This window comes from Kwoniella botswanensis, chromosome 2 (assembly GCF_036426115.1).
Source record: "Kwoniella botswanensis chromosome 2, complete sequence".
In the NCBI taxonomy this organism is placed as follows: domain Eukaryota; kingdom Fungi; phylum Basidiomycota; class Tremellomycetes; order Tremellales; family Cryptococcaceae; genus Kwoniella; species Kwoniella botswanensis.
This window is the reverse complement of record NC_088600.1, coordinates 2,334,894-2,349,785: the sequence shown is the minus strand read 5'-3', so window position 1 is coordinate 2,349,785 and position 14,892 is coordinate 2,334,894. Positions and strand designations below refer to the sequence as shown.

The 14,892-nt window shown below is 43.9% G+C and overlaps 8 protein-coding genes across 8 annotated transcripts; all 8 read left to right on the top strand.

Annotated features, from left to right (window-relative positions):
* Positions 1-875: 875 nt before the first annotated feature.
* On the top strand, positions 876-1,940 carry L199_007778 (uncharacterized protein; the record flags this gene model as incomplete). Its single annotated transcript, XM_064893464.1, has 1 exon — positions 876-1,940. The coding sequence occupies one exon, from the start codon at positions 876-878 to the stop codon at positions 1,938-1,940; it is 1,065 nt and encodes a 354-aa protein (XP_064749536.1).
* A 738-nt stretch (positions 1,941-2,678) lies between these two features.
* On the top strand, positions 2,679-3,647 carry L199_007777 (uncharacterized protein; the record flags this gene model as incomplete). Its single annotated transcript, XM_064893463.1, has 1 exon — positions 2,679-3,647. The coding sequence occupies one exon, from the start codon at positions 2,679-2,681 to the stop codon at positions 3,645-3,647; it is 969 nt and encodes a 322-aa protein (XP_064749535.1).
* A 183-nt stretch (positions 3,648-3,830) lies between these two features.
* Positions 3,831-5,237, top strand: L199_007776 (uncharacterized protein; the record flags this gene model as incomplete). Its single annotated transcript, XM_064893462.1, has 1 exon — positions 3,831-5,237. One exon carries the CDS (start codon positions 3,831-3,833, stop codon positions 5,235-5,237), a length of 1,407 nt encoding a protein of 468 aa, XP_064749534.1.
* A 789-nt stretch (positions 5,238-6,026) lies between these two features.
* L199_007775 (uncharacterized protein) lies at positions 6,027-6,592 on the top strand (the record flags this gene model as incomplete). Its single annotated transcript, XM_064893461.1, has 2 exons — positions 6,027-6,292; positions 6,343-6,592. The coding sequence occupies 2 exons, from the start codon at positions 6,027-6,029 to the stop codon at positions 6,590-6,592; spliced, it is 516 nt and encodes a 171-aa protein (XP_064749533.1).
* Positions 6,593-7,102: 510 nt separating this feature from the next.
* On the top strand, positions 7,103-7,591 carry L199_007774 (uncharacterized protein; the record flags this gene model as incomplete). The annotated part of the gene is made up of 1 exon (XM_064893460.1): positions 7,103-7,591. One exon carries the CDS (start codon positions 7,103-7,105, stop codon positions 7,589-7,591), a length of 489 nt encoding a protein of 162 aa, XP_064749532.1.
* A 546-nt stretch (positions 7,592-8,137) lies between these two features.
* Positions 8,138-10,211, top strand: L199_007773 (uncharacterized protein; the record flags this gene model as incomplete). The annotated part of the gene is made up of 2 exons (XM_064893459.1): positions 8,138-9,195; positions 9,257-10,211. The coding sequence occupies 2 exons, from the start codon at positions 8,138-8,140 to the stop codon at positions 10,209-10,211; spliced, it is 2,013 nt and encodes a 670-aa protein (XP_064749531.1).
* A 1,353-nt stretch (positions 10,212-11,564) lies between these two features.
* Positions 11,565-12,599, top strand: L199_007772 (uncharacterized protein; the record flags this gene model as incomplete). The annotated part of the gene is made up of 1 exon (XM_064893458.1): positions 11,565-12,599. One exon carries the CDS (start codon positions 11,565-11,567, stop codon positions 12,597-12,599), a length of 1,035 nt encoding a protein of 344 aa, XP_064749530.1.
* A 308-nt stretch (positions 12,600-12,907) lies between these two features.
* L199_007771 (uncharacterized protein) lies at positions 12,908-14,116 on the top strand (the record flags this gene model as incomplete). The annotated part of the gene is made up of 1 exon (XM_064893457.1): positions 12,908-14,116. The coding sequence occupies one exon, from the start codon at positions 12,908-12,910 to the stop codon at positions 14,114-14,116; it is 1,209 nt and encodes a 402-aa protein (XP_064749529.1).
* Positions 14,117-14,892: the final 776 nt, after the last annotated feature.

Below are 14,892 nucleotides of genomic sequence, written 5' to 3'. Positions count from 1 at the left end.
TCTACTTTGATGTACAGCTAGTGGTCAATCTGGGGGAAATTCATGCATCGATTTACTCTTTCTTTGGTTCTATCACATTCATAAGGCGATGCAATTTTTCTTTCCCATATTCCTTAATGATCCGTACATGCGCACGGATTGGGTTACTATACTCACTCTGATTACTATACAGCCGTCGGCCTTTTGCGTCATAACAAACCCAATGGAAAGACCTGCCAACATTGGGGCACAGGAAAGGTCTGGACATCGAACGTTGGCCATGTCGATCATTCCATATATGATCCGACCGATCCTTATGCTCCTTCCTTTATCGTCCGTACACAACTTGCTCGACTACTGGTCATTTGTCGAGTTACGATTGTGGTGAGATTTTCCAGAGTATCACCTTCTATCCTTTCGTAAACAGGAAGACATATATGGTGAATTATGTACGACTCGCACAGAACAAGACAACCTTTATCGTTAGCCTCCCGACTGTCGCGGACAGAACTATATACAATTCAGTATAATGACGTATAACCGCCGGTCTGAAGTTTCATTGGTATTGGTAGACATCATTATCCGATTACACCATCACCATCATGCGATATGTGATGTTTGGAGAAGCAAGATGAATCAGGATGGAGAGCTGAAAATCCGACTTCTTACATCCTTTCTTTCCCGAATGTTAGGCGGTGAGACTGTGGAGCTCTAGATGAGATATTGGTGTACTGACGTTGTTTTAGAAACTGATGCCTCACTATCATACATATATTTATTGAATATCAAACTGTGCGACCTGTTATGAACCGGTACTGTATCAAACTCTTCAGACTGACCAAATACATACATATAAATACCGTATCTCCGGATTTTCTACTTTTACGCATGTCAATATGAGCGAGTCAGATTCAATTTACCAATACTTGTTATCTGCCTATGCACCTTTACCAAATGACGGACAACAAGATAATTCACGAGGACGAGGTGACGTTAACTCACCGACCAATACAAATGATCGAGCTACTCAAACCAATAGGAAATCAAGCGGTAGCAGCAACAGTGCTACTTGTAGTGGTAGTGGTAGTCGATCTCGGAAGGTCAACAACTCCGATTACATCAGGAAAGCAGACTCGTATAGTACTAGGAGAAACGTGAATAATTATCATTATGTAGATGGCAAAAAGGTTTTCGGATTTGTCAATAGTGCTAAAACCACCTCGGGCACGAACAGACCTAGATCAAGGACTTTACCTTCCAGTTCAAATTCTACTTCCGCAACTGCGGATACAGAGCATGTGGCAGAGGCCATGGTCACTTACCATGATCGAGGAACTAGTATGCCTATGCAACAACATGGATTATATACGGATTTTAACTTTGAAGGATTTCAGACTGAACCGCAAGGTTTGCATATGGATAGGATGTTATCTGATCAAGGTCTTAACATGACTACCACCGGGTTCGATCAACTTTCACTGACTAGTGTGAACCATCAACAAGACCAAAACAATCACGATTGGTTATTTCCTGATCTTGCAGACCAACCTGGTAGCAACCCAGTCGAGATCGCGTATGAACATAACGTCTTGGGATACTTACCTTCATCCTCTTCCACTGCTGGGCCGTATACTGCCCTGCCTGAAGGATATTACAACGATATCACCACCAGAAACCAATTCCAAGCTTATTCTCAAGGATTTGTGACGAGTGACAATCATCCGCAAGCAGTCCGATCTCATCCTCCAGGTCAATTCGATAAGAGAAGCATGATGTGTGACATCACTTTCAAGTATTACGATCCGTCCATTCCGCTCGATAATCAGACTGGTGACAACACGACCCAGACCACTTTCATCAATATTCCTGGTAATAGAGGAAGGGACATGGAGGGTGAGGTCAATAGTTGGGTTAACATCGAGGTTGTCAAACGACAACAACAACACACAAGACAGTGTTGAAATTTTGTGGTCAATATGTGTGCAGTATTCGGTTCTAGGACCGTGTACAGTACTGTGGAATATTGTCTTGATGTGAGGATAAGTGCTTTTTTATGAATTTGACTATACTTCATTCGAAATAGAATGACTTTTCTGTAGAATCAGTCGATCCTAACAGGAATTACAAGGAGCAATCTAGATATGCGATTCCGGCACTGAGCAATTTTCAGACAAAGTCATACTGATTGCTCTTCCGTCACCAGAGTCATCTCACTAGACTCTATACTCCTTCATCCCTTGTTCAGCAAAAAGTATGGGACGTACAAATACGTTGTCATCTATTTGTGAGAACGATGATCAACCTTTATACTTCTTCCTTTTCCGAGACTGGACTCGGCGAACCATTTGCAGAGGAGGTAAATGCATTTTTCCACTCACAAAGGAGAGATGACGATACGTGGCCGAAGCGAACCTTTAGACTCGACCGGTTGACTTTCCTTTTCGCTATCTTGGTTCTTTTGAAGTAGCGTGAGATTTCACTACGCTAGTAGGACCGTTGATGACCATCCTTTTAGTATGCTTCGCACTGTGCGAAGCCCATTGCACTGCTCTGTTCTGAATCTACTTCTTCAAGAGAATGATATAAAGGGTCGGGGTGATCGCTATGTCCTGAGTATAACCTAGATACTGTAGCCTGGGGCAGAAGTGATTCGAAGAAGCAGTTCTCGATTGAAAAATTCGACAAGATAGGTTTTTACGATGGAAGGGAACAATAATGATAATGGTAATCACCATCCATATGATCCTTTAAACCCTTACGGACTTGTCCCTCAGCAACAAGAGCCATCTGCAGTGGTCACCAATACGAGGACTAACAGGTCAGTCTATCAGAGAAAAAGTCTCAACGAAGAAAGTTATCGAACACCTGCAATATCCTTCACCAGCGCTGGCACTGGGTCTGGAAGAGTAGGAGATAAGAAATATCATCGAAGATTGAATAATTCTGAATTTATAAAGGGCGTTCAACCAAAAGGTAAGAACTACCATTATGTCAATGGAAAGAGGGTTGCTGGATCGATTGCGAGTACGATTGCTCAGAGTAGAAGTAAATCACAATCAAGCAATGAAGTTGCTCAACCCTCTTTGGCGAGTGATAGGAGGGCTAGAAAAGCAGGTTTAACGGTGATTCATCATGATATCAACTCGGATACTCCCAGTGTTGACACTGACAGTCAAGGACCCTTTCAAACCGATGTCACTCAACCACATGGTAACTTGGGACAACAAGGATATGCAGCTACAGAGTATTCTCAAGACCGATCGGTTTACGGTCCAGGAGCTTTTGACAATGCAGCTGAAGATGGAGGGATCGATCTCCGGGCATTGGATTGGGCCAACAGAGCGCTGTTCAGTGATCGGGCGCTTGATACAGTAACGACGGGAATCGAGACTTTAGGATTGACCTCCTCCCAAGATCATGGTCATGGCGATAATCTCGGTTGGATGATGGGCGATACTCCAAATCAAGATAATTCTTCACATCTGTACGGACCTTGTTATCCGGCTGTACATGGACCAGCGCCCGCGCCCGACGATGAGATATGCGAGATCACTTTCAGCTATACTTCCACTGGTTCGAATGCTTCCAAGCGGGTTAAAACTTTCTCTGGTATCTCTGGTAAAAGAGGGAAAGAGATCGAAAAGGCCGTAGAACAGTGGTCGGTGTGATTTTGATAGCATTTAAGGTTCATACTAAGATGGAATGATGATGATGATGAATGGATGTCCGTGCGCATGTACGTATGTACGTATGTGTGTGTGATTACGATCACGGTCCAGTCATTGCTCAACCCAATTTTACGATATCAAATTCGAAAAGTGTCATTCTTTTCCTTCTTCTCTTCAACATTCATGACTACAACGTCCACATACATATCGGATATACCAGCTCACTCGCCAACACCTCCGCTTTCATCCACGATCACTCCGACCATGTCGTCATCACCATGTTCACCGCAACCACCTTCTGTCTCACCCCTCGCTCTCGATCGTTTTCCTCCCGAACTACGGATCATCATCTTCGACCATATCAAACATACAGGTCCATCCGCAATATTCAATCTCGTCTTAACCTGCCAGGAGATGTACGATCGGTTCAACCCCTTGTTATATACCAGAATCACTGTCGATCAATTCAACGCTGAAAAGTTATTTTACGGTATCATTCCCCATGTAGATCAACTCAAAGGTGCCCTCCCTTCCTTGTTGTCTCTCGAGGATCAATTACCAGGTATCGACTTTGCAATAGCTCATCCCTATGTGGTGAATCGACATGCTCGTAAAGTGGCTTTACTCGACAATTGCCAAACTTTGATAATTGGAGATCATCAGTCAGTACAAATCATCTCGTCAGCTCTGCGACAGATCCCTTGTACCCCTTTTCTACCAGGTCCATCTGAAGGACATTTGTCTATGGTTACAGATAATGAGAATGAGGAGGAAGACGAGGAGGGAGATCCTAGTGACGATGACGAAGATAGTGAAGGTAGCGAGAGTGAAATTGAGAATGATGAGGATGGAGGTGAAGATGAAGGATTTGGTAATGATGGAAATAGCATATCTGCGTTATTTTCAAATCTGATTTCGGTATGTTTCGAGAACACCTCATTATTCGATTCACATAGGGAGGCTTATATCGGCGGAGCGATGCACGACCTATTCATAGGCGTAAAGCCTCGGAATGTCTGTGCCACCTACGATACCTCCAACAAGCGTTACATGACCTCTATCATGGGAGATATACGAGATCGGTGGACCCTGAAATCTTTCACCTGGCATGAAGTTACCAATCCCGATTTTACTTTACTCAATCCAGCCAAATACCTGAATTATCATATATCCTCTATCAATACCTGTGCCGTCCCCAATCACCAAACTGGAACGACGGACCCCTCGACCGCCACAGTGCAACAGGATCTTACTAGCGAGTGCACATGTCCATTTACCCTTCACCATATGACGGATTTCGTCTATCGTATCGGACCTTCAAGAGAACCACCAATGAATTTCGATCAATCCCAAAAGGCAGAATGCAACTATGTCGGATTATATAATATCCCTGAACATTATTCTGACAATCATTGGTCAGAACTGGAAAAAGAACTTAGAAGTAAGATCAAAAATCAACCTATCAGATCAGGTAATAGGGTCTGGTCGAAGAATGAAAAAGACAGGATGAAACGATGGAAAGAGGAGTTTGGATCGTTTTTAGTGGATGCGAAGAAGTGTTTTGATTGTCCTTGCTGTGGCAGATTTTAGGCGTTAAGCGTAAGTTGCAAAAACAAATAGGTATGGATACAGTCTGTGGATGATTACTGACCGAGCTTGAATTTCTTTCTCTCCAGCCCAAGCTCGATTCCAATCGTACGATGATAGTGGAAGAGCTACTGAAAATAACCCAAGTTCCGGAGACCAAAGCCCCATTCTTTCTGATACAATGCACGTAACGGTCCCTTCATCGTTCCATCGACCAATCCTCCTGACATCGCTTTCCCTCTCTCTATCAAAATGTGTATATGTTAGCATTTATTGTAAGATTGTGATTAATATATCGTCTCATGTATCCAAAACTTCTATACAGCGAACACGTCTTTATATGTGGATCATGTATATATGTCCTTACGTTACTCCTGGTGATACCGAATCAGAGCAGGTTAAATCAAGTGTTGCAATGATGCGAGCTCAGCGTCATCATACCTTGCCCTATTCTACTCGTACAGATCATAAGGCCAACAGATGCTTGTTTGGTTGACTTTGACGTAGATGAGTACAAGCCTGAAACAGCTCATAGAAGGGAATTAGCTTGTGAGGTAGTACAGCTCATTTCATTGGACGAAGTTCGACTCGAAAGGACTAACTGAGTCATGTTTCATATATAAGAACAGTAAGTGACCAAGTGACCCTGTCGCCACCGTTAGTCTCTGGTGTACAGCGCCAAGACTGATTCCACAATACAAGTCATCTTACATCACAATCCATATTCAATATCCTCATTTGATACTACTCTCTTACACATTTGATACTGTAGAAAAGCCATATTGACCATTAATGTCCAGATCCACCAAATCTACCGAAACTTTCCTCTGGAACATCGGCAGCCTATTCGACCGGGAATGCCAGAACCCCTCAGAGGCTTATAAAGTATATAACGCTTTATGGAAGATCGATCGTTCCCTATTCCCAGGCAATGAAGCATCTCGAAGTGCCAATAGTACGACTGGTACATGGGACGATTCCAATCTTTCCGAAGGGTTCAAATCGTATCTTACCACCTTGGAATCGACGACATCTAAGTTGAAGCCCAGTGTTCAGACGTCAGATCGCTGGAGAACAAGATTAATTAGTAGTGTTTTGCAATTAGTAGTGTTTTAAGTAAAGGGTTGATCAAGATGGATAAGAAAGTCAGAAAGGAGAACAGGAAAGATGCCAAGTTGTGGAAAGAGATATGTAAAGATCCTAGAATACCGAGAGCTTTAAGCGAGATCGAAAGCCGTAAGACCAAAGATGCTGGTTCGGATTATGATTCTCATGAAGATAGTGAATATCATACTGGAAGAAGCACCAGCAAGAGTGATTCTGGTAGTGAATGGTCTGACCGCGATGGCTCGTGGTGAAGGAGTATGAGATGAAAGAGGACTGTCCGTTGTGAAGTATGTACATTTGTCGGCCAGACGATCAAGCGGTTAAAAGTGGTTTTGCTATAAGCCATGAGCCTTTGTTCATCACTACCTTGGTTTAGCACTGCCATCTCGAGGAATACACCTGATCACAAGATGAAAGGTCTTCTGAATACCATAGACTTCATGTTATCCAATGACGGCATTCGTAAAGTTGAGGCCGTACTGGTTGATGACTTCTGACGGGTCTTGCCTTGTACCAGATGAAAAGAGCCACTCGGTCTTCCTACAAAGGTGCATCAAAGGAACGTTCAGCCCATACGTCATCAATGGCTTCAGATGCTCTCGTTCACCTCAACTTCCGTAACATATAGGAGGCATATAGATCAAGAAGCGTGATACTATATCCATTCGCCATTGTCCCGCCTCTGACCAGATCCCCCTCATACAATACACCACAACACATCGATAGTAGGTTTAATCCTTATTGGTCGGGTCCAAAGCACAATGTCTTCGAGTCAACAGACCGCCACCCAGCCCTCTTTGGGTGATACCTTACGAAGCGTCTCACAGACGATGAACACTGATAATCCCTCTGAAGTCCTATGTGCCGCCTATACTCTGAGCAGTCTGCGCCATAAGCTAAAGAGTAATGACGAGTCTACTGCTCCGCAAAGAGAGCATTTTGGCAAGTGGGATGAATCGGATTTTTCCGAGGAATACAAAACCCAAATTGAGCTCCTTAACACTCAAATGGATGATGTTATTTCCCATTATAGCAAGATGGGATTTAGGAAGAATTTCGACAAGGGTTACCTTAGTCTTCGGTTGACTCTCAAGTGTGTGGTCCCGATCGTAGAGGCGGGAGCTGCCCTGGTCAAGGAAGCTGAAGAATCTTTGGAAGAATCTTTGGTAAAATTACGGGCTGTTACGGAGTCGTACTACGACGCTATCCATACTGAGCGCTCTTCGAGGCCAGACGACAAACGATCATGATCAGTGCATCGTATTGTCCAGTATTGTCATCAGGTATTCTGGTATCTCTTTTCAATATGTACGTCATATTGTCTGCTCTGACATGCAGTGGGGTTCTGCAAAGACGTAATGGATGTTAATTTCAGAGTTATCTATTGCGTGGCATGGCATGAATATTGTCATATGCATGTTTTCGGTGAATCGGGTTCGGCTTCGGACAGGATTAGACCGAGCTGATAAGGCGGTGGGTGCGTAACGAGGATCAACTGATCAAGTCATTCCTCAATTTACTAATACTACAGTTGTTCACGGTCATAACGATCCATCTCATCTTATAAAAAAACAAGCTAGACCTACTGTCGTCTTCCCTATCCACTCGCCGACAAGCGTTGGTACATGATGTCGGAGCTCGATTGTCTCGACTCAACCAATCCCGAAATGATCTTTTCCTCACCATCCTTCCCGCTTGACCGTCTACCTCCCGATCTATCGCTCCAGCTGATGGAATACCTCTCATTGGCATGCGATCCGCCTGCTCTCCTTAGTCTGATGCGATGCAACAAAGAGATGTGTTCTTACTTTGGCAAGTCTTTATATCGAGATTTGGTGTTAGACAAGAGAAACGCTTGGAATGTGTGTTTAGGTATAAATTGGGATTTAGATTCGGTAGATGAGAAAGGTGTGGACGCTGGGAGCATGAGAGCTCAGAGGGAAGACACTATAGAATACCCACGAGAAGGTATCTTAAAGAGACTCGCACAAGTCCTCAAGTTGAAACGTCCATCCATACAACAAATCACTCAGCCATCCGAGCCAGAAAAGACCCCATTCCCACCTTCAATTCCTACCCCATTCGGTCTCGATACCCTCAGTATCCATCGTCGCAAAGTCGAGCTTCTAAATCATGTTCAATACCTCTACATTAACGACCTCGAATCAGCAGCTTACGTCTGTAGAGCTCTCGGTACAGATATAGTTTCCCGATCCGAACCTAAAGATCAACCTTGTTCCTACCCTCATCCTCCTGCCAGAACATTCAAGGGCGTCCAGACCATCGCACTAGGATTTGACCTCATGAAATCGGAAACTAGCTTTTTCGGTTCTAAGATAGGTGGATTGTTGATGGGGATGAGCTGGGATCAAATAGGTTTTTTCGATCCTTACCAACATCCCAATCCTGAAAATACCCTACATACTCTTGCATGTACCCTCCAGCCAAAACAGGTATGCTCAACGTGGTGTAGAGGACTGGAAAGTCCATGGGATTGTACCTTCTTTTGGAAGATGAAGGATTTGGTGGCTGGCTGGAAGTTAGAAAGCTTTACTTGGCATAGTACAGGGGGTCTTAGTGATCCTGGAAGATCAGCTGGACTTTACTTGTCGGATGAGACTAGAGCAGTCACGTCTTTCTTTCCTCCAAATATCCCTAGAATCCGAGCTTTCAATCATCCTACCTTCACTGACCATTGTAATGGATCTGGAGAGTCATGTGAATGCAAGAAAGCTCTTAGAGATATTTTGATCCATCTCACTTTGGAAGATTGGTCGGACGAGATCAGAAATGAGGAAAGAAAGGTGGATTTGATACGACGACTTACAATCCGACCTCGTCGAGAAAGATATATGTCTTGTCCAACTCGACATCCGACCTGTCGCTACTCCAACTCCACCTATGACTATCGACAGGCTTGACCAATGCCCACAGCTCCTGGAATTCCCCAAAGAAGCTCGAGCAAGAATTATCCAGCTCCAAAGTCACGCTAACGAGCTGACTATCGACGGAACCACCGCAGGCAATATCTTTGCCAATATCAAACAACTTTTGTCCGCTTCTTACGAATCGGATCTACTGTTATTCAATAAGGTCGAACAACTTTTCATCGAAGATATGGAAGGTGCGCAAGCTCTTGCTCAAGCTCTAGAAGATTGTCAGCTCTCCAAACACCTATCCGGAGTTATCAAGCCTACAATTGACATCTTCAAGAATGTAACGACCATCTCCCTCGGATCCAAGCTCCTCGAACGGCTCGTCAAATCATATTCCACCGGCAACCTCAAAGTAAAGAGGATCATGGAGACTATCGGACATGCTCTCCAACCTACTCATGTCTGCTTAGCCAAACCCCTCATCGATCCTACGACTCAAGATGGTTTATGGGATATCTACCTGTTCGGGAAACTCTCTCCTCTCATGAACAGCGGACGCTTACGATCATTTACCGCTCACGGGTTCTGGTATTACAACGACACATGTTTCCCTTCGTCTCTTGATCATTTCAACATCATCTTTTCCGATTGTCCCTCACCTATCAATAGCGGTCCCTGTGATTGCTACGACAAGCTCAGAGATGCGCTCGACTCAATTATTGACATGGATTGTGGTGAAGTAGATAGCGAGCTGCAAAAAGGGAAAGGGGTAAACCTTATCAACCTCCCGCACATTTCGCCCGATATGGTCACTCTCCAAGCTTTGGTTGAGATGAAGATTCAATCTGAAGGCAGTTTCCCGGTATATAACATGAGGGGAAAGAAGATCGACCTCACCAAGGGGTTTCAAGCAAGTTGGGAGTGGTTTGAGACTAAATTCAAAGTCATTAATAAGAAAGATGCCAAACCTTGCGTTTGCTGTGGGAAGGTATGATCAGTATCGTTGGATCATGGTAAGTCTGAGATCATCCTGAACAATATTAATCGCCAGCGAATCCGGTACTAACACATTGGCATTTGCAGATCTCGATATTCTACGTCGTCCTTTCCACCAACTTCTAACAATTGTCATACTGTTCATCGATGGTTCTCGTCTGTAGGTCTGGAAAGTTCGACTGTGATTCAAGTAATGATTGATTGTGAATAGCGTATATAGATACATTCAAGAAGAAACATGTTGATTAATCCTATGCAAATCGTTTATGCCCAAATGGTAATTTGTACAGCTCGCACAATTCTCATTCAAATCGATCATCAAAATCCTCAGTGATACCGAATTGATCCAGACTGCAAAACTCAAATCAACAAGTCTGGACAATGATCAAGCTTATCTGAGTGTAGTCGACACAGATTGCCATTTAAGCTTAGCTCGTGTGTGCACACAATTAGATTGACCTGTAGTCCATCAATGAGAATTATTCCCATCTGTCTATCACGGTTATCTCCACTTATGTACAAAAACAATCACATGAGGCAACAACGCACAAAACACATTTCAATTTCCATGGATTACCTTTTTGAATAGATTCAAACGTCAAATACTCAAATTCAAGATCTGATCGAGAGATCGACTACTTTCAACAGGGAGTCTTTCGACGATCGAAAGCTCGCTAACAGATCAAATCCCAGATGATTGGCGTTTTTGATGAAGCGTAACTCGTACATCTGTGTTACCGCGTGACTAGCATGGAAATTCATTGTATGGTGGATGTTATACATGGGTCAGTCAAAGTCAATACGGCACATACCATCATGTTGTGTAATACCAGACTTTAAGGTGGCGTGCCTATACACACATGCTAACAGGACGTACCGAACTTAATAGTAAACGGACGGTGAAGTGGAGAAAGCGATGATGACGGGGACGCAATATAAAAAGCTGGTTACCGCATTATGCTGACAATCTTTAAACTCTTTCTTTCATCGCGTCTTGTTACAGATTATCAAGATCACCATTCATCGGTCAATGCGGATATACTCGGATCTCGCGAACTGTATACTCTGACGCGTCTTGAGTACTGTTTTATAGCGATACTCGTACTTTACGAGTAGATTATGGCATATCGGATCGGCCGAAAAGATCGAACTGTTTTTATCAGATAAGATGCGTTCAGGGAATCAAACCACCGCGAGTGGATCGTGAAAGGGGTAATGGGTGTAAAAATGAAGTGAGAAGGCTTAAAAGTAGATGCCCATACGCGTGAGCTGTACATATTTTCTTGACTTTCCTTTCTCTTGACGTCTCCATCCTTCCCATTGCCTATTCCCAGCCAGTTCTTTAAGCAAGATGACCACCTTCACTGGTCTTGGCGTGTCAGGTTCATCTTCACCTCTGGATCTCGATCGTTTCCCCTCCGATATCATCTATCATCTGTTCCTCACATTCGACGACCTCCCACAACCCACTTTGTTTAGTCTCATACGATGCTCTTGGGAGATGTACAATCGTTTCGCACCGGTGCTCTACCGCTCCATCGACCTCCAGAAGAATAACGCTAGAAGTGTTTTCAGTGGTTTAGACAAGGCTGGCGGTCAAAACGACAGGCCCCAACATGGAAGAAAGATAGACATGCTAGGTTGTACTCGAGAACTCATCATCAATGATCTTCCTTCTGCCGAGTATCTTTCTCGAGCACTCACATCACGCCAACTGTCCCCTACTGCTTCACCTAATCCTTACTTCCCCAACCTCACCCCATCACTCTTCCAATCGCTGCACACTCTAGTCCTATCTTCCAAAGCCATTATGGGTCTAGCCGATCTATACAATTCCTGTTCATGGGGTTCTTCACCATTCAACATTCCTTCTCAACCTATTCTTCGTTCTCTCAAATATCACCTAAAACCCAAGGAAGTTATCCTTGATTATCCTCAAGGCGTGATAGGACTACACATGCACTCGTGTATCGAAGAAGTCATATCGTACATCTCTCAAGGATGGGATTTGGACACGCTCACATGGACGAATTTAAACAGATCAATGGTCGGTCCGATACCTAAATCCAGAAAGTTGATCTATCGATTTAAGGAATGTACAGATCCTACGAAATGCTCTCCTACGCTTAAAGGTTGTCCGGAACATTATGATCATGTTTCCCTTAGCTGTAGTACATTCATCGATCATATACATACCTTACCCTTCTCTTCACCAGATGAAGCTCAAAAGGGAGTAAATTTGGAATTAGAGGGGCTTGGATGTATGTTTTCGTTGGAGTGGGAGAGGGTGGTTGAGGAAGTTTGGAGTAGGATGGGTAGGGTGGAGGAAGGTGATTGGGAGAAGATGGATAGATGGTATAGAGCGAAAGTCACTCTGACCGCTTAGAGTTTTGAGGTTGACTAGAAGGGTCGCAGATGGCTCTGATGTTGTAGACGGGCGGAATACTATATTGGCATTTGTATCATGGCTATGGATGTACTTGAATTTACCCGGCAATCGAAAGGATACATCGCTTCGGATCCGAGATATTGTGGTTGACGTCAACTATATCCACCTCAACTGCTGAATGTACTGATGTTGGTATATATATAAACCCCTGTATTCAAAGATTTTACATTCATATATATGTATATATACATGTCGGATCCAATCGTCCTTCGATCTCATATCACTCCCGTAATCCCACTATCAAGATGCCACCGATCAAGCAAAGCAAAAAGTCCTCAACTACGCCCAAGGATCAATCGAATTCCAAGACAAAGGCAAAACCGAAGTCAGCCCCACAAACTCTTCCATTCTCAACATTTCCAATCGAGATCACCTCCCTCATATTCTCATATATCGATGATCAACACAGTCGACAAGACTTCTACAACTACATCCAAGTTTCCAGACAATTCTACACTCGATTTATCCCTTCCGTGTATCGAAAATTGGAATTGAAAGACCGCAATGTCAAGAAGATCTTCAGAGGGGCGAACATCGATATCAAACCTGTCAAACCTGCGACTAGATACGAGAGTGATCCAGATTTTGGGTCCGACTGCCAAGACTCTGATGGTGGTGAAGACGAGAAAGACGGTTATTCGACAGATGAAGAAGATAGTGATACTTCTATTGACGATGGGAAAGAAAGAAAGTGGGATTTTGGATTACACCCTCAAGATATACACAGTCGAAAGGTATCCCATCTCCAACATGTCAAATACCTCATCATCACCGATAGGACAGCTGCCAGTACTGTCGCTGCTATCCTCAAGGAGCCAAAAGGGAACTCTGATCACGGAAAACCTTTCTCTCAACTCCACACTTTATCATTTGGCCACCCATTTCTTATCTCGAGAGGATTTTATCCCGACTGCGCTTGTGAAACCCAACCCAAATCTAGCAAGGTCACCAGACAACTTGCTACACTCCGACCAAAGCACGTCTGCGCTGACTGGTCAGCTTCAGTGAAGTTTCATCCGGATGAAGATGGATTTGATACTTACATGCATCTCTTGATCGGCAAATACAATCTCGAGTCCTTCACTTGGCATGGTATGTTTGCGGAGACCACTTTCCCCTGGTGTCCGGATGGAGTAGCAAGCTTCAGAGTATTTGCGAAAACTTGTGGAGGATGGAATCGAGAGGAACAAGAATACTACGAATGCGATTGTCAATCGAAACTCGAACAGGTACCACACTTTTATCCGAAGAAGAAGGACTCTAAATTCCGCTTGGAGGTTATCAACCTCGACTGCTTGGGCGATATCGGCTTCGTGTATGTCGATAAGATCGGAAAAGTCTCAGGGGTGGCACATGCGAAGGAGAATGAATCTGTTGTGGACGATTCGAAACCTCGAATCAAGGTGACAATGAGAGCTCAAGCTGAACCTTGCATTTGTTGTGGTCAGAAATAACGAGATGAGTGAGTCGTTTACTGACTTTTTTAGTGCGAGGATGTAAGGCTGACGATGAGGTTTCATCACCAGTACTTCCACAGTCTCCAAACAACCAACCCTGATGAACATGGCTTCGCATTGAGGAGGAAGCGAACGAAGTAGATTTTGTCTGTAGTATACCCCATTCCACGTTCATGTTATGTATGTATAGACCATGTATGTCATATGTCGAATGGGAAGGCGAGCCGGTGTACAGTACGAGCATATTCATTACTTGATCTTGATCTTCGAAGAGCGATATCCGCAGAGAACCTCTCGTCAGCTCAATTTGAATGGTATTGAAGTTGACGTGGATCCGAATCATTTTGAATCATCTGATGAAGACGATCTGTGCGCTGAACATCCAATCAGTTGAGTCAACCATCACATATATGCTTGTAGATAGATTACATCCCGCTCATTAACCTTCTTCTCTTCCCCGCTCTCTATCAATCGTCGTTGCATCTCCCGACAATCTTCACCTCTTGCGCCCGTCGAAATCACTGACATCGCACCAATTAATCATAATGTCGAAGACGAAATCAAACAACAAAGGAAACAAGCGCAAGAGTAGGAACAAGACCAGGAAGAATCTCAATAAAAACAATGAAGATAGCATGATCGACACCCCAGTCACCCCGGACACAAAAGTCAGTCAGGTCAATGACCTCTTCAACTTGCTCTCCTTGGGATTTATACCCAGAATCAAGCGTTCGCCTTCATATCATCTTGATCAACTCCCTCCTGATCTCTCA